The 19,156-nt window shown below is 41.7% G+C and overlaps 1 protein-coding gene across 1 annotated transcript in view; it reads left to right on the plus strand.

Annotated features, from left to right (window-relative positions):
* Nucleotides 1-303: 303 nt before the first annotated feature.
* The window catches only part of HOMER2 (homer scaffold protein 2), a 120,040-nt gene continuing 101,187 nt past the window's right edge, over nucleotides 304-19,156 (plus strand). Inside the window, exon 1 of the mRNA XM_030578596.1 lies at nucleotides 304-416. Coding sequence (XP_030434456.1) covers nucleotides 304-416 — 113 coding nt within the window. The remainder of the gene's footprint in view (nucleotides 417-19,156) is intronic.

Here is a 19,156-nt window from a genome sequence, read left to right on the forward strand (position 1 = left end):
GGAGGCGGCTGCGCGAAGCAGGTGGGGACTCGCCGCCGCCAGCTCCGCGGTGCAAGGGAGCTCCCGGGAGAACCCCTCAGCTCCCGCCTCCCTGCCCGGCGCGGTGTCTGCGGGAGGCTGGTCGCTGCCCCCGCCGCTGGGAGAGGAGGTTATGTAAGGGGAGGAGGAGGAGCAGGACGGCTGCAGCCGCCGAGCAGGCACAGGGAGAAGCCGCCGCCCGCCCGGCTCTCGGGAGAGTTGCTGCAGCCGCCGGGGCCGGCCCGGGATGCGCAGGAGCTGAGGGCGCCAACAGCCGGCGGCCGCATGTGCGAAGTTGGGGCTCGCCCCGCGCCCGCCGGGGACAGAGGCGAGAACCCCGGGGGCGCGCCGGGGCTGCAGGCTGCGGGCGCCGCCGGGGACAAGTGCCGAGACATGGGGTGAGTGTCCCCGGGAGCCTGCGTCCCCCGGGGCCGCTGCCTTTCCTTCCCGCCCCGGGGGCTCAGGTGGGGCTGCCCCCACCTGCCACCGCTCCCACGGGGGGGTCTAGCGAGCCGCTTGGGGCTCGGCGTGTTGAACTTGCAACCTGGGGCGCGGCCAGCCCCCGCTCGCGGGTCCGCGGGGCGCTGTATTGCGCGGGGCAGTTTGTATCCAGGGCTCCTGTGCCTGGCTCCAGCCGCCACCCTGCCCGGCTAAGCGGGGGCAGCGCTGTTCCGGGGTCAGGCTCCTCTCCCGCAGGGGGGCTGAGTCACTCCCCGGCACGGGGCGGCTGGAAGGGGCTCGCTGGGGACAGAGCCCGGCTGTCTGCAGCCGCGGGGCTGGAGAGGAGCGTGGAGCGGGGACTAGCGGAGCTTGTCCGCGGACAGGACTCGGGTGCGAGCTGAACGAACGGGGAAAGGCGCAGCTCGGGAAACGCCAGAGAGAGCCCGGCAGTGGGAGACAGAGAGCGGGGCTGGGTGGAGCGCGAGCAGGTCCCCAATACTTGGTGCGCTCTGGCTTCGGGATTTGGTGGTTGTGGCCGAAGTAGCGCAGCAAAGATTCATTTCTGGCTGGTGGATTGAATCTGGTCCGGGGGCGTTTGCACTAGTCCTAGGATTTGGCTTGGGCCATGATTTCTTTTTGGTTTCTAGCTTGTTAGTTATTTTTGTTAAGGTTCTCGAGGCCTTTGTATGAGAGTTCCCAATGAAAATGTATTTGCAGTGTGGTTGTTGCCCTGTTGGTTCCAGGATATGAGCCTTTCTCTGTTGTTGTTGTTTTTCATGTTTTAAGTCTATTTTTAAAAAAGCGCTTTAGTTCATTAAAACGCTTTTATGAAGTGCTTTGAAATCCTCAGATGTGCAAAGTATTATTATTCAGTTTAATGTTTTTAAATGTAGTTTAACTGATTTTCATGCTGTCTGATAAAATAGGATCTTGTAGAAATAATGTGGATAATCAAAAATAAGTATAAATGTAAGAAGGGGGGCAAAATTGTTTAAAATTTGAAGATGTTAGTTTTGCTGTTAGCTGTAGAATAAAATCTGAAGTGTGCAGAAATGTCCTTGTAGCAGATAAACACTGAGGTATGATTTAAATGGCTAAAATGACTGAACAGGTGTCTAAATTAAAATGTGAAAGATTTGTATCTTGAAATGAGTAATCTCTTCATATGTATAAACTCACTTAAAAGCAGACAATTTATTTTCAGCGACTCTATGGTGTAATTCAGCCAGAGTACTGAGTCACAGAAAGCACACAATAAACTTGTCCAAACATTATTGTTTGTTATATTTAGATAATTGTTTATGAAAGTTTTCTCTGTTTAAATGCACAAGATTTTGGTCTGAGAACATGCCCCATTGGACAACTCAGTTTGGCATTTCAGAGAAACTAATAGTGCATATTTTCTACCCTCTTGTTCAAATTATAAGATATGAAAAGTAAATACTGTGCTTTAAGGAATTTGTAAACTAAAATCTTAGAAAGCAAGAATTTTTTTAAATTTTTTTAAAAAAGCATATATTTTCAGTGTGAACTATGCCTAGACTTGAAATAGTCTTAACAAGACTGGAAGGTGGTATGCTGGGGGGATTCCAAAACCCACACATCATTTAATTTGCTATATTTGCTGTATGTTCTCTTACAGCTTTCCTCTTCTCACCCTCATGTGGTGAGGAATCATTCTTTAATTTCTCAGTTTACTTATGCCATTTTGGAACTATGCAAACTCCCACTACAGAATTTATTACACTATCACTGAAGTGGCATAATTTGCAACAGTTATGCTAAAGGTAAATAATATAAACATGAACAATTAAAAAATACAATGAATGTTCCTGATTTTGATGCAGAGAACTTTTGGAAAGAAGGTGGGAGGAGAAAGTAAGTGTCGGGTGATATAAATGGATAATGATCAGTATGCTACACCAGAAATTCTCTGATGGGCTTATCTTCATTAAGTAAACATTCATTTAAAAACAAGATAGCATCTTGCCTTTCAAATTAGAAAAGTAAGTTTCAGAATATGAGATGATGCAATGCTGTCTCATTGCATCTATAGATGGACAGAAAAATGGGTCTGAAGAACTGCCCTGTTCATCTCAAGTGGGTGGCCAAACAATATTTTCATTGTCATCCTTGTTAACTAACTTTAGCAGAATATTTTTTGCTATTCTGGCATGAGAACTTCAATAAAAACTAGAAAAATATCTTTTAAGAAAAACAGTCTGACCTAGAAATAAGGAATCAATATTCCACAGAAAAACTATTCTTTAAAAGTTCAGAAGGATTTGAAGTCTACTAATCCACTTACAGATTGCTATTTGTACTTCTTGTGGATTTATGGTATTACCTAGGCTATTTTGCGTTAGGCAAGCCTATATAAATACAAGGTGTCTCCACCAGTGTGCCTGATTCTCCTCCCATTCTTGCACTAATGCAACTCAGTTTACGCCAATGAAGTTACTTCAGGCTTATACTGATATAAGTGAGAGGTGAATCAAGCCCCCAGTTCTACATTTTCATAGTGTTTGTGGGCTAAAGATTCCATCTGTATTATCAAAACCCAGTCTTGGATATAATTATATCTTAATATGGCCTCATGCACAGTTAAACTTCAGTTCAGTTTTGTAGTGTAGACAGGATTGAACCACGTTATAAATAATGCTAAAGCAGCTTGGCATACGTAGTGCAGTGGTTCCCCCTCACCCCCCCCATCTGAAGGGCCAGTCCAACCCTGAGTGGCGCTGCGACTCCATGCACCAGGGGCCAGTTTCTAATGCCTGGACTGGGGAGCCGAGCCTACTCAGCTCTGCGGAACAGTATTTGCTTCACTCAGGACGGGGGTTTGTGGGTCAAAGTGAGATGGTCTTATGATTCCCTAGGGGGTCACAACCTGCAATTTAGGAAATGCAGGTCTGGTGAAATAAATACAGGCTTGGGAGTGAAGACACTTTGATTTTATTCCCAATTTTGTCACTTGTATATTAAGTGACCTTGAGCACATTGCTAAACAGCTCTGTGCCTCAGTTTTGCCATCTGGAAAATGGACATATTAATGCTTATCCATTTTTGTAAAGTGCTTTGAGATGTACATTTTTCCAATATAAAAATGCCAAGTATTACCTTGCTGTTTATCAGTGTTATAGACAGTCTGGTTTGAGAATACTATTGAGTCTCTGTGGTGCAAGAACAAACTTCAAGTGCTTAGGACACTACTTGTTCCAGCTAGGTCCAGTAACATGGCAGATTTTGATAAATTTACATGGGACCTAGTCAGGATCATATGGAGGTGGAAGCTTGCTGTGAATCGGGGAGGGGAAGGATAGAAAGGGGAATGAAGGAAGCTACTAAGGCCACGTCCAGACTAGGGTATTAAAATCGATTTTAGATACGCAACTTCAGCTATGTGAATAACGTAGCTGAAGTCGATTTTCTAAAATCGAGGTACTTGCCCGTCCAGACGGCGCGGCATCGATGTCCGCGGCTCTCCATGTCGATTCCGGAACTCCGTTCAGGTTGATGGAGTTCCGGAATCGATGTAAGCGCGCTCGGGGATTGATACATCGCGTCCAGACTAGACACGATATATCGATCCCCGAGCAATCGATTTTAACCCGCCGATGCCACGGGTTAGTCTGGACGTGGGCTGAGACTTGACAGGACTTGGGCTTGGAGGAAGCTGGCTGCAGGCTGGGATGGGGCATCCTGGTAGTTCCTACTGCTGTTCCTATGGCAGTTCTTTGGTGGCTGTTGCCAACTGCTTTGTGTCACTGCCCTCTCTGATCAGGTGCCAGTGGCTTATCCCCCACCCTGGCAGCTGTTGCACATGCTCCTGCCCATCTGCTGATCCAGTGTCTTGCCAGAGTGGCTGGAAGGTGGGTAGAGCAGAGGTGTTACTGCTGGCTCCCTTCCTGCCAGCCTGATCTCCTACGCTGCAATCATGGCCACTCCATCCCTTCCGCTGGGTCCTGCTCTCACCTCTGTGAGGTAGTGTGAGGGCAAAAAACATTGAGGGGGCTGAAACATACATTGTCCTCTCCCTCAATATATTGATTGCAAGGGTACTAGCCCCATCTCATCACCTGGTTCCTCCTTCCCTAGTTCCTCATGTGTAAAGTGTGGGAAGAATTTAAGAACTACTTAAAATAGTTTTTGTGTGGTTGGCCATTATTAATATGTACTGTTCCTGGGTTTGGCACTGAGTAACACTATAGAAGTATGAAAACTGACAGCTATCTGAACTGTGCAAAACTAGTTATTTAGCTCATTAGCGTAAATCTCTGTGACGTGAGAGATCTAAAGAAGCAAAATTACTAAAATGTATATTCAGCTAATCATGAGAATGTTGCTCTTATATAAAATGTTCCCTGAACAAAGAGAACTGGACTCTGAAGCCCATGGAAGTCCATGCAAAGTCAAGTCTTGTTGATCTCCATGGGTTTTGGATCTGGCCCTAATGTTGTTTATGTTAAAGAAAAATAGTTATTTTTCCCCCAGGGCTAAATCCCCATCCTTGCAATCCTACAGCTGTGGTACTATTGTCTCAATAGTCTGGCCAATGAACTTGAACTATTCCCAAAACACTGTATATCAGGCTTCCAATGTCCAAGACTTTTTTTTTAAAAAAAAATCTGAACCAAGGGTCGGCAACCTTTCAGAAGTGGTGTGCCGAGTCTTCATTTATTCATTCTAATTTAAAGTTTTGTGTGCCAGTAATACATTTTAATCTTTTTAGAAGGTCTCTTTCTAGAAGTCTATAATACATAACTAAACTATTGTATGTAAAGTAAATAAGGTTTCAAAATGTTTAGAAGTTTCATTTAAAATTAAATTAAAATGCAGAGACTCCCCTGGACTGGTGGCCAGGACCCAGGCGGTGAGAGTGTCACTGAAAATCAGCTCACGTGCCACCTTTGGCACACATGCCATAGGTTGCCTACCCCTGATCTAAACATACCTCTTGAGTTATGTCTTTTCACACCTCAGCAAAGATCTAAAAAGCGAAGAAAATGGCTAGCATATCTGTTGCTCAGATTTCTAAACTATATCTGCTAATCTAACAAAGAATACCTGTTTCAATTTGACCTCAATTTTTTTTAAACAAAAAAAGCTAATGTTCTATTGTAAAGGTGGCACAATTTAATTATTAAAATGATTTTAAAAGATATTGACTACATTTTCCCCTTTCTGTAATCTAAGACTCTTTTTACCTTTTTAATTTCCAAAATACACTTGCAGTTCCCTTTAATTTTCCAGATCTCTCGCTTACAAAATGTTGCTTGTTAGTAGAGAAGTGACAAATACCCAGTTTGGATTAGAGTTATATATCGATTCTTTGCCACTGAAGATGGTGGTGTTCATATTTGTTGGATTAAAATTCAGCTAGTCTAAACACCTATTAGCAATGAAACATAATTTTAAAGCCCTTTTTAATAAAGCATTTGTATCAAAATGAATTAACATCCAAATATTAAAACACACTACAAGGAAACACCATACAAATTAAATGCAAAAATGTACATAGAAAATAAATGATGAATTATCTTGGTGTGTGAATTAATGTAGTTTAGTTAATATGGAACTACTTGTTATACCCACTTCTGCAGACTGAGGAACTGGATTTTGCATAGGGGTGAACTGGGAAGGAAGCGTACCATACTTCTTTCTTCCCCCATCTCTGGAACCTTGTGGCAATCCCTTTGTTGAAACTCTCTGTGGACTGAGATCAGGTGGCTATGGAGGTGAATGGAGGCCAGGCTCCATTTATTCAAGAAGGAACTATTCTTCACAGCATGCTCTTCTCCAAAGTCCACTGGTATTCAAGCAGATATCTGTGCCTAAGTAATGCTGCTTGAAGCTGTATTAATGTGGGCTCCATGCCTGTACTCATCTGGGAGAGAAGGCCTGGGATGTCTGGCCAGTGGAGAGAGCCATACTACCATGGCTGAGGAGGTCAGAGGAGTAAGAGGGTTGATGTCTAGAGCAAGGTGAAATTTTTCAACCAATTTTTTGTGTGCGAAATGTGCAGATTTGGGTCAACCAAAACATTTTTTGACTTTATGTCAATCTCACCAAATTGTTTTGTTCAGGAAAAAATACTTTTAAAAAATGCTCTGAAAAAATCAAAATGTTTGGTTTCTACATTTTTGAAATAAAACCATTTGACTTTGATTTGAAAAAACTTTTTATTTGAAATTTCCTTCAATTTTATTAAAATGTTAAGTATGAAAAATCCTCAATCTAAATGAAATGTTTTATTCAACCCAAAACTATTTTTTTGACCCTTAATCACCATATATTTTGAATTTTTTTTGTTTTGTGTCAACCTGAAACAATTATTTTCTGAAACGGCCAGACAACCAAAAAATCAGTTATTTCCCCATCTCTACACGGGTCTACCATCAATGGGACTTAATGTAAATTCTGGTTCCCTGAAGATCAACTGGTTTTGTGAGGTTCGGATATGGCACCTCTTGCCCCTTTCCTGCTCCTCAAAAACCCCCTCTCACTTCAAAGGATAACTGGCTGGAAACTCCATAAGGCTCATCTAGTTTTTGACATCTCTCCCTCTCTTGTTGGTACGTCTGCAAGAGGATACAATTTGGTCCTGTTTTTTCCCCCCCATTATGTGATGACATTTAAGAACACTGTGAAGTGATCTGCCTTCTTCCCCTCTGCTAGCAATATGCTCTTACATCTTTCTCCTAAATTATTCTTTAACTGATTAAAGAATGCCAGCAGAATGGAGGGAAGTGGCATGGGCAGCTGCCACATATTTTTTTCCTTTTTGTCCTTTAGTAGTGTTGGATGGAATCCTGTGGGTGAGAGTGAATGAGTTGTAAAAAGATATCAATGGAAAAGGTACAGAAAAGGGCAACAAAAATGATTAGAGGTATGGAACAGCTTCTGTATGAGGAGAGATTAAAAAGACTGGGACTTTTCAGCTTGGACAAGAGACCACTCAGGGGGCATAGGATAGTGGTCTATAAAATCATGAATGCTGTGGAGAGTGTGTTTACTCTTTCACATAATACAAGAATGAAAGGTCACCCAATGAAATTTAAAGCAAACTGAAGGCAGTACTATTTTCCACAACGCACAGTCAACCTGCTGAACTCATTGCCAGGGATGTTGTGAAGGCCAAAACTATGGGGTTCAAAAAAGAACTAGATAAGTTCATGGAGGAGAGATCCATCAATGGCTATTAGTGAAGAGATGGTCAGGGGTATAACCCCATTATCTGGGTGTTCCTCATCTCTGACTGCCAGCATGTGGGCAGCAGGGGATGGATCACTCGATAATTGCCTGTTGTGATCATTTCCTCTGAAGCATCTGGCATTTTCTTTTTGCGGATACAGACTAACACAGCTGCTACTCTGAAACCTGTCAGAAGACAGGATACTGGGCTGGATGGAGCCGTGGTCTGACTAATGTGGCCGTTCTTATGGTTGGAGGGTCGAGTTTGTGGCAGAGCATGAGAGAGAAATCACAAACAGGGTTTCTGTTCGAAAATACTGACAGTTCTACATTTGAGAGAAAGATCTTTTGATCTTTATTCAATAGATGTACCCCATTTCCAAGAAACAGTGAGGTATCAGAGCTTGTTTCTGTGCCATACAGTAAAAATTGCTGGTCAGCCAGACCAGAATCCGCCAATGAATTCTCCAATGCTTAATGTTCTTCCAGCAGTTATTAATAGCTTTCATGTTGTTGTTGTAGCAGTTATTCAGACACTCAGCCAAATCCAAGAAAACTATCAGTTCCTGGACACAGATCTCTGCTGTAGTCCAAATCTGTATGAGGTGTATGCCAGGAATAAAGCCAAAACTGTTTCCACCCAAGTGAATCACTACAGTGTCCAGTAGATCATAACATCTTAAGTCAGCTGGTTAGGCACTGCAGAGTGGGCAAAACATGAAGCCCATGCAGGCTACCACTCTCCACCCCAATGGCACTGTAGTGAGCAATCTCCATGTCATGGTCTACTTCTTGCTCTCCCACAAACTTTTTGCAACCTTGTGATTCAAGAATCCCACAGAATCCACATGTTGGCAACCTTGGCATTACACACATTTCTTTTCCCTCAATAGTCAAGGTGTCTGTGCTGTGAGTTCCAAAACTTTCCACCACGTCTCTTTGGAAACATCACATTAATCTGCACTGAGGTAAGGAAGGAACCATTTGCTCCCTTCCTCCCACCTGGAGGCTAATAAAATACAGATTTTCTCAAACAAGCAATCCAAAGCTTTCCTACCAACTTTCCTTATTTCCTGTCCCCTCCGCAGCTGCAACCCCTCTTCCTGCCCCCCCAGGCCTTTTGCCCCATCTCCGCACACATAATCATCTGTTTCTGACTCTTACCCACCCGATATAACAGAAATTTTGGTTACACTGCCTGATGATTATTCTGCTGTGTGCACACAGTAAGCCTCCCCATAAATAACACATCATAACAGAGACAACTTGTAGCAAGCAACATGAGTTGACACATTCCTCTGAAGTACCCAGGCAAGCATAAAGGGGCTGCATAGAAACCTTCTCATGTTTTATTTTTTTAATTGGTACATGGACACTGTAATCCCTCCAGACTGCACATCTGTGCAAGTGAAGAAGTGAACATGTTCTTAAATACCATTCTCCAGTTTGGGTCCCTCAAAGATTTAGTGGGTGCCATGAACTACCTTGGATAAAAATAGATTGATACAGCTTTGACCTGCATCACACTAATAGTTGGATCCCTCGCTCTGCACACAAAAAAACCCATCTAGAAACTTTTTGAGAAATGACTCTTCTCTTCACAACCCGTAGCTCAAATGACCCCAAGTTTGGGACACTCACCTGATCTAGCATTCTCCTGAGGCAAACCAGATTTAAAAGGAATCTGACCAAGCATGTCAATTTTAGAGACTTAGAAATGTTGACCTTTAAATTAATGTAGTGAAGCAATCTTAATTATATTGGTGCTGCTGTGCCACTTTAGTAGGTTATTGCAGAGGAAATTCACTTTAGCCCTAGTTTAACTCCAACTGAAGTCAGTTGGAGTCGTGTGTGTGTGTTTTATTGACTTCATTGAAAAGTAGATTGGGCCATCCATTGATATTGGAAAGAGCTTCTTGCATCACTCTTGAACAGCCTTTTCTGGCCAACTGACAGAGCAGCATGAAGAGGCTCATCCAGACTTCCTTTGGTGGAAAAGGAACATCACTGTGTGTTCAAATCCAGCCCAAGTTGGTAGTGAGTGATCTGATGGCTTTCTGGCCTATGGGAAGTGAGCTGGTGGTTTTGGTTCAGGGCCTGTCAGTTCTCATGAGCCCCGTTTGCATCAAATGTCATCCCAGCTGGTGGTGGTATTGGCAGCCTCAACAAAGGGACTGAAGATAGAGTGGATATTGAAGCTGATTTACTCTCTGATTTGAGATGTTGGTTTTAGGCCAGAATTGAGGCATGCTGGTGGGTGCTTTGGTTACCTTACTACCTATACTGTACCTCTTATGTGGATAGTGGCTCTGATGGTCCATAGCCTTGCATCTTGCATAATCATTTGTATCTGTGCAAAGTGGGTCTAAACTGCTGCCATTCTGATATTGAGCATTTTACACACACTTTGCACAGATATAAATTACTTTACACAAAGTGCAGACCAATGGAGAATCAGACCCAGAGAACTCTAGGGGCAAATCTCTAGGGGGTAAATTCCTGTCTCCATTAAAGTGAATGGGAAAACTCCCATTGTCTTGAGTAGGGCCCAGAATTTCACCCCAGGATTATAGAATCATTAAAATAGCTTAAAAAAAACCAGTTAGTAGGGAAACAGGAAAGTCTTAGCAAGGGCTTGTCTACGTTTGGGATTTTGGCACTGGTGTAGTTACCTTGGGGTAGCTGCATTTGTGCAAACCCCTAGTGCAGATGTACTGCACCAAAGTGAAAACTGACTTGCGCTAGTGTGGTTTACTCTTCTTTCCATTGCAGGCTACTGTTTGCACCAGTGCAGTACATCTACATTAAGAGTTTGTGGTTGTGCAGTTACACTGATGTTACCATACCAGTGCAAAAATCCTCACTGTAGGTAAGCCCTAAGTGAAAGAGAAACCTGCCATTGGGAAGATGTTTCTGCTCATTTTCTGCATTTTTGTTTCAACAAGTGAAAGGGAGTGACTGCATGCTATTCAGAGACAGAAGTGAGGGCAGAGGCACTGGAAGGGCAGAGTAAGAGAGAGAACTGTAGGCAGCGTCTGCAGTAGAGAATTTCAACAAAAAATTCCCACCACTGGTACCATTGATTCCACTATATTGGTGGGGAGTTGAGCAGATATTTCCACTAGTGTAGACAAGGCCATAGAAAAAGAATGAAGAGAGAAAAGAGAGAAATTGGGAATAATTTAATTTTAGAGAAGAGATCACAACTAAGTTTTTCAAGCTAATAAATTACCACTGTACATTTGATTGACACTTGAAAGTAGCTCCTAAATAAAATATCCTCCCCAAAAGATGGAATATCCCTCAAATCTCTCCTCAGGTGTAAAAGGATAGGCTCCTGACAAAAATGAAACCCGGAATGAAATGCTGAAGACAAGTGGCCATTTAAAATATTAAAGCACTCCTTTCAGTAGAAAACAGTTTTAAACTAGGTCAAGCTTTGACAATGTCACTTTAATTTCTCAAAATATAATCTCTCTATGACCAAGTTGGGCAAAGTGCAGCAATTTATGTGGAGAGAAATCAGGATAAGAGGACGTTAGTCTTTTTCTGTTCATAGATTTTTTAATAATTTTATATTATGTTCAGATCTAAACATTACTGTAATACCTAGAATAAATAACCTTAGCCGTAAAATTAAATTTATGAAATATACATATTTTTGAAACAGCTGCTGTTGTGTGGGAAGTTCTTTGGCTTTCTGAAGGCCGCTAAATAAATGATCAAATCTCCAACTCTTTTTCGCCCTGGAGTACTGTTAGTTGTGTTTGTGGATATGGGTGTCCTTTCTGCACCTACAGTGTGTGACTTGAGTTGTCTTTTGGAATTAGCTTGTTAGGATGTAAATGTGCTTGAGGGAACACAGGCTGCTAGTACCAGGGAAGGTTATTGAATCGTCATTGCTGCATGTCATTCAGAACAGGCTAGATAAGGCATGAGTAGGGATTATGTGTAATATTCCTGCAAACTGTAGATGATTACACTGGATGATGCAGTTGATCTTTTCTGATGATCTTTTCTATGACTTACGCTCGCTGTTCTCTACCTGCTGTAGAATGAAGGTTTCTTCAGTGCTGCCTGCTGCAAAGTCACACTGCTTAGCATGTGTGATGCTAGTAGCCTTCTGCTTACCTCTGACCTTATCACTGAGGTTGAAACTGGTAGGGACTACTGTGCCCACTGCATCACTCAGAGTTATTTTGTAAGGTTAGTATTACCACTGGGATCAGGATTAAAAGGAAGCAAAATATTTGTCACAATACACATTTAGGAATCTTGGTGTTTTTAAAAAAGAGGTGGATGACATCACTGTTGCTGGTCTGCTTTGATGACTCAGATGAGAGAACCAGCTCTGCTGTGTAGGTGTGTAGGATTTGCAGGATTGATGGTAATTTTATCCTTTCATGCTTATAGCTGGCAGGACTGGGAGCTTTAGCTGGAAAACGACGACAGCTTTATCATGAAGAAGAGGGAGTGGATTTAAAACAGAGAAAAACAGTGTCTGATTATGAAGGCAGGCGTAAAAAGGGCTACTGCTTACCATGCAAAATCGCTCATTTCGCTGTTAACTCCTCCTCCTTTTCCCTTCTAAATACCCCTCAGTCTAAGTCTGATTGCTTTCAGCCATTTGTTGTGACTTGTCAAAATACAAGACTGTAAGCATTTTCACAGAGGAACTGTTTTGTCAATTGTTTTTATTTTTATTTTGTCCAGAGTTTTCAAAGGAGCCTAAGGGAATTAGGGGCTGTTGTGATAATTGGGCCTACAAAGGTAACCTATTGTGAGATTGTGAATTCAACTGTAAGATGTGAGTCAAATGTTTTAAAACATCACAGTAATCTATAAGAACAAAAGTTGGTGGGAAAAGGTACAAAAGGGAAACAGACTGGATTAGTCCAAACCAAAAGGCCTATTGATATAACTCAAGGACTGTGTTAAAATCATGCCAGGTAAATGAGAGAAGTGTGAGATCAGAAATCAATGAACCAAAATCAGTGTGTCTGGAATTAGGTTTCGTTGGTAGACCTAATAATGAGGGGATGGGCTATTCCACCCATCAGTCCCTTAAAGGAAGAGACATCGGGGAGACAATTTTGCTATAGGAACAAGCTTCTCCATCATGGCTGCCATCTAGAGTTACCATCTGGCTGGTATGTGACCGCCATGTCCAGTTTTATATGGATTTGCTGGTTGCCAGAAAAATAATTTAATCTGCTGGCTTTTTTTTCCATGGGTCTAATGATTTGCATTATCACCACAATACACTAGGATATCTAATGTTAAAAGTTTCCGTGTCTAGCTAAAGATGCTGCAGTGTTCCCACTTCCATAGTTTGTGATAACAGATCTAAACAGTTGGAAATACAGCAGCCTTCTGCCCACTAACATGCAAGCGCACTAAGCATGCGTGTGTGAGAGAGAGAGGGTTTGAATCACCTGAGAGTGAGGAGATGTGCAATGTTATCAATCTTGTCTATATGTGTTCTCTCTCTAGATACTATAAGTGGCTGTTCAAGGAGGGGAGCCGCGAAGTTGCTTTGTGGTTCAGGTTGCGATGAGCTGTCCTTGTGTGTGCGCGCGGGGGGGGGGTGCGTGTGCAATTTTTGCATTTTAAAAGTGGTAATCCTCCTGCCACCCCCACCATTTCTAGGGACCCCCGACCTTCTTCATCTTAATCCTGAAAGATGTCCTGAGCAGAGAGAGGGACCCAAATGCTGCTGCCACCTTTACTAGCTCTGGCTGAATCCTGAGCATTACTTGGGATGTGAGACTTTACTCTCTGCCCTCCCCCGATGTGTTCTTTTCTTTCCTCCACCTTATTTCTTCTCTTTCCAGTCCCTCTCCTTTTTCCTTCTGTCTGATAAGAATCTGGCTTAGCTGTCAAAAGACTATATATTTTGCAACACTGTCGTAAACCTGTGACCAGACAGTGGCAGCTAAAAGCAATGCCCTAAACAGCACGATGCAGGTACAGAGTTTGTCAGGTCTCTTGAGTGGCTGATAAGACCGTGTGCCGTGCCTATGTTTTTCCAGCTGTGAGATTGCAAATGAGTCAACAGCAGAGACAGAAATTGCATTTTCTATCTTAACTGTTCTTTTCTTTCCCCTTTTGTATGTTTTGTTTTGTCTTCCTGGAAATGGAATCTTACATTTCAAAGACTTTAACTGCTTTTTCTTTCTTCTCTGTATCTTTAATAAAAGGTTGAAAGGATATTTAGTGGTGTGTTTGCTATGGTCCTAGGCAAGCTGAGATCTCTGTATTCCAAACTAGGTTTAACACTGTTTAACATTGGACAGTGACTGGGTTATGTTAACACCTTTGACTCTTTGGGCCCATTTATGCCATGCAAATTAGTACTACAGGGCTCAATCCCCCATGAAATTCACTGAGAGTTGAGTGCCTAACTCACTGGAAAATCCCAGCTTTCATGTATGCATGTGACCTAGCACAAGGGGACCCTGATTCCTGACTCGGGCTGCTAGGTGTTGCTGTAATACGAAGGACAAACAATAGTAACCGTGGTTCTGCAACCTATTCTGACAAGACCAGGCTCTTTTTTTTTTTAGTAATTCAGGCAGCAAAGGCCTTTTTGGAATGAGTTAGAAAATATATAGCAGTCTTGTACAACATATTTTCATAGGCCATCCCTAGTCTTGTTCTGGATTCCTGGATGTGGACTATTGGAATGTTATGTCCCCGATTAAGATTTGCTTTTTCCTTTTTGTTTGAGCAATGTGGTGAAACAGCGGTATAGCTGCAAGTGGGATCAAATGGCCTCTTGTGGAGCAATATACTTTTTTCAATGCTATATGCTTTAGAACTAGCATGTAGCCTAAATAAAAGGAAACCACTAGGTTTATTGTTTGGAGGTAGAGAGTATTTTTGTTTTCTATGCTTATTATTGATTGATCTATTTTCAGAGAAAGGATGGGAAGTGTGGTAATAGTGGGGAGTATTCAGTATATTAAGCCTTTTTCTATGAAAAAGCATTCTTCCAACAAAGTAGAATCCACATGCTCTTGTTCACTTTCACGAAAGTTCCATGAAATTGAATCTTTGCTTTTGGGAAGTTGCATTAGAATCTAACCACACACACAACTTGAACAGCTTGTTATCTCCATTACTTAGTCCCTCTCTCTCTTTCTTATACAGATACTTGTAGTTCTGCCTCTCACTAGGAATGCGTTACACATAGCTAAAAATCTCTCTCTAGTCATTAACCTAGGAGTATGTGTCCTGTTTTGTGATTTTGCAAAAGATCTATATCAGCATTTGAAAAAGGAGAAAAAATATTTTAACCGAGATTTTTCAGCCTTTAACTGAGCAAAACTCTTAGTGAAGCCAGTGGGAGTTCTGCTTCATTAAGAACCGCAGAATTTTTTTTAAGTTATGAAACTGAAAATGGGAGAGAAATCCTGCATGATGATGATATATGTTGTGACAGGTTGGGTCACAGATACCCCTTGGGCACTGCCAACTGATGTGCTGGTTCTGCCTCTGAGCCCGTTTTCCCTGGCAGTTTATAACTTCACTACCTTGCCTTGTTTGAGCCAGACACGCTTGCCTGCTACAAACACAGATCCAGGTCTGAACCATGTCCCCTAAAAGCTGCAGACTTAACTGAAAACAGCTTAAAAAGTGCTCCTGTCTATAGCACTCAGATACCTAGTTCCCAATGGGGTCCAAACCCTAAAAAAAATCCATTTTACTCTGTATAAAGCTTATACAGGATAAACTCATAAGTTGTTCGCCCTTTATAACACTGATAGATATGCACAGCTGTTTGCTCCCTCAGGAATTAATACTTGCTCTGGGTTAATTAATAAGTAAAAAGTGATTTTTATTAACTATAAAAAGTAGATTTAAGTGGTTATAAATAATAGAACAAAATAAATTACCAAGCAAAATAAAATAAAACACGCAAGTCTAGGCCTAAAACAGTAGGAAACTGAATGCAGGTAAATCTCACCCTCAGAGATGTTCCAATAAGCTTCTTTGACAGATTAGCCTCCTTCTAGTCTGGGTTCAGCAATTACTCACACCCCTGTAGTTACTGTCCATTGTTCCAGTTTCTTTCAGACATTCTTTGGGATAGAGAGGCTCTCTCTTGAGCCAGCTGAAGACCAAATGGAGGCGTCTCTCTCTTGTGGGTGGAAACTCTTCTCTCCCCCATGTAGAATCACCACTAAAAGATGGAAATTTGGAGTCACATGGGCAAGTCACATGTCCATGCATGACTCAGTTCTCTACAGGCTGAGCCATTGCCCACATGTTGGCCTGAAAGTTCCCAGGAAAACTCAGATATGGATTGGCGTCTGTCAAGGTCTGTTGTTGACCAAGTACTCCCAATTACTTGAATAACCCCCTCACACTGTTGACCAAATCTGCCTTACGTGCTTTCTACAGTAAACACTTTAAATACAAGCATAGAGTCAACACGCATAACTTCAGATATAAAAATGATACATGCATATGAATAGGATGAATATATTCAGTAGAACATAACCTTTGCAAAGATATGTTACATGGCATATCTAGCATAAAACATATTTCAATTGTCATATTTACATTCATAAGCATATTTCTATAAAGCATTATGGGGTGCAACGTCACATATATAATTTCATTTGCGGGAACATCTGAAGATCGCAGTCAGGAACAAGGGCTGCAGTGTACAGGCAAATAGTACTAGGATGGCCTCTGCTTCAGAGGGCTTTCAACATTCAACCTTTCTGCTTCCTCACTAGCCCTATCTTATCCACTTTACCTCTCCCCAATGGTGGCCTGCCCTTCCAGGAGAAGTGTAGGGCAGTGTGTCACAACTTCTAGCAGTTTATTGAAAAATTACGCAACTTCATTAATGGCAAATCACTGGCAAGAAGAAAGCTGAGACATTTCTCACTTGTCCATTGAGGTGCTACAGAACAGGCAAGGTATCGCCTAGTATGTTTTAGGGGTAGTAGGGATGTGATCCCAGTGGTCACTTTGGGGAAGATGTAGGTCTATATAAAATGTGTTTCTGGGGGCCTTTTATGAATTCAGTATTTGTAGTAATGATTCCTTCACCCATTGGAATTCTATTGTCCATAAATGAAAGGACCAAAGGGATTTAATTGATTTAGACATACACAGCACCTAATCAAATGAGTGCACTCTATGCTGTTACATAGCTGGAGGTTTAGTACCCTCTGATAAGCTTCACTTTAATCACCGGCAATGAGTGTTGATTATTGCAGTTAAAGTGACACTGCCAACATAAAACTCATTAGTCCCAAATTTAGTACCATCCATAGTTATAAGCCACACCTAAGGTAACTTGGCTTGAAAGAAGTCAGCAGAAAAATATTTTTCTGTATGTTTTCCAGTTTCTTTACTTCATGCATTTGATAGGCCTTGTCATATTCATTGTTTCTCATGTGTAGCCCATCATGGGAGTTAGTTATTCCTTTATTGAAAACACCCTTGTAAACATCAATGAGGGAACTGAAAAACCCTTAGAAAATGTACTTAAAGGGATCTTCTAAAAATTTCCAAACAGACTATATTAACAAGTGCTAAAAGTGGATACCGTCCCTTTCAAGCCAAAAACAGAGTGGGCTCGACCCCAACTGAATGTGACACACCCCAAATTCAGGGAAAGTCAGATCTGAACTTGAACCTCTGTCCCATCTCCATATAAAAATTAAGCAAAATAAAAATGAAGTAGGATCTGATTTGGTGCTCCTTGAGCTTTCAGAAATTGAGCCCTTGTTTGGGAAAGTCTTTCAAAAGAAAAAAATGTTGCAGCTACTTCAGTTTCAAAACCCATTCTTTGCCCTTCATAGACAGACGTTGACTGATCAGGGAAAGATTCTGCCCCTTGGAATCCAAGTTTCTTCATGGTTCCTTGTGCCTGTTCCACTTTCTCCTGTCCTCGAGGTTCCTGGGGCAATGTCTGGGTATGTGTGAATGTTCTGCAGTTCCATGCTGTATCTTTTTGAGAAGCTCGAAGGACGGGTGTCTTACTAGTGAATCAGTAGCTCAGGGCTTAGCCAAGTTTAAGCCTAAAATCCCCATGTGCACTCTTGGGTTCATAGACAGGATACTCTGGATTCTCCTTGAATGCTGCCTGAGGCATTTCTACACAAATATCTTCATGTTGGATCTTTGGAGATTCCCCAACCCCAAGTTAGATCTGAGCAGCTACTCCCAGGATCCTCAGACTGATTCAGTAGGAAAGATAACATATCGACTTTCAAATGCTGAATTACGATCTTGATCAGACAGCAGCTCATGACTCTCCAGATGTCTGATAGAGTGCTCAGCCATCCCAAACTTCTTCTGGAGACTATCTAGCTTTCTACTGTGCTATCAGAAGAGCTCTTAACATTCACTAGTTCAGAACCAGGGTATTTTAACTTCTTTCATAACGATTGTTGTAAGTAAACCTCTTGAGGTCTGGCAGCTCCTTTTCCATGCCATCATAGCTACTACTGGCTGCTTTCCTCTGCTGAGCGGACATGTTATGAGTTTTTCCCTCTTAATGAAGTAAGCTTGCATGACTGTATTTTAGATTTATCACATCTTGGAACCTTTCTCCATGGCTTAGAGAAGAAAATTTCTAATTATTTTGGAGGAATAGTTTATATTTTAAACGTCATATTAGGGTACCAGAGTAAGAAGCTGAAATAAAATGTCTTGTTCCTTTTGCATTCCCCGCCAGACCTCCTTCACCTGAATTTTTAATTGAAATCTTTCTGTCTGAAGGAATTACAGAAACTCTGTGTAACCTATAAAAGACTTCTCTTGTGAATTGTAAATGTTACATTGCAGCGCTTAGCAACACATTTTCAAATATCTATTAAACACAGCATAAATGACAGAGTATGACAAAGGACTGTAACGGAAAGAGGTCAAGATGCTCTATTTCATGACCTCTAAATTATTTGTCAGCAAAGCAAAATAGACACACAACTATTACAAACAATTTAAGATGGATTGGTAACTATCTTGGTAACTACTTAAAAGCGTTGCCTGTTTGGTTTTTGATGTCATGAATGAATAGGCTCCATTAATTCGTGTACAAGATGGTCTAAAACGAGAGTGGTCAACCTATGGCACATGTGCTGAAGGCGGCATGTGAACTGATTTTCAGTGGCACTCACACTACCCGGGCCCTGGCCACTGTCCAGGGGCTATGCATTTTAATTTAAATTTAAATGAAGCTTCTTAAACATTTTAAGACCCTTATTTACTTTACATACAACAATAGTTTAGTAATATATTATAGACTTATAGAAAGAGACCTTCTAAAAATGTTAAAATGTATTACTGACATGCGAAACCTTAAATTAGAGTGAATAAATGAAAACTCGGCACACCACTTATAAAAGGTTGCCAACCCCTGGTCTAAAATACGGTTTCATACATGTGAAGTTCTAGACACAATGATTCCAAAGACATTCCTGATGCAAGCAGACTAGTATAGCAGGGTCCAAAGTGTTAAAAAGATTTCCTATTCCAG

This window comes from Gopherus evgoodei, chromosome 10 (genome assembly GCF_007399415.2).
Source record: "Gopherus evgoodei ecotype Sinaloan lineage chromosome 10, rGopEvg1_v1.p, whole genome shotgun sequence".
In the NCBI taxonomy this organism is placed as follows: Eukaryota; Metazoa; Chordata; order Testudines; family Testudinidae; genus Gopherus; species Gopherus evgoodei.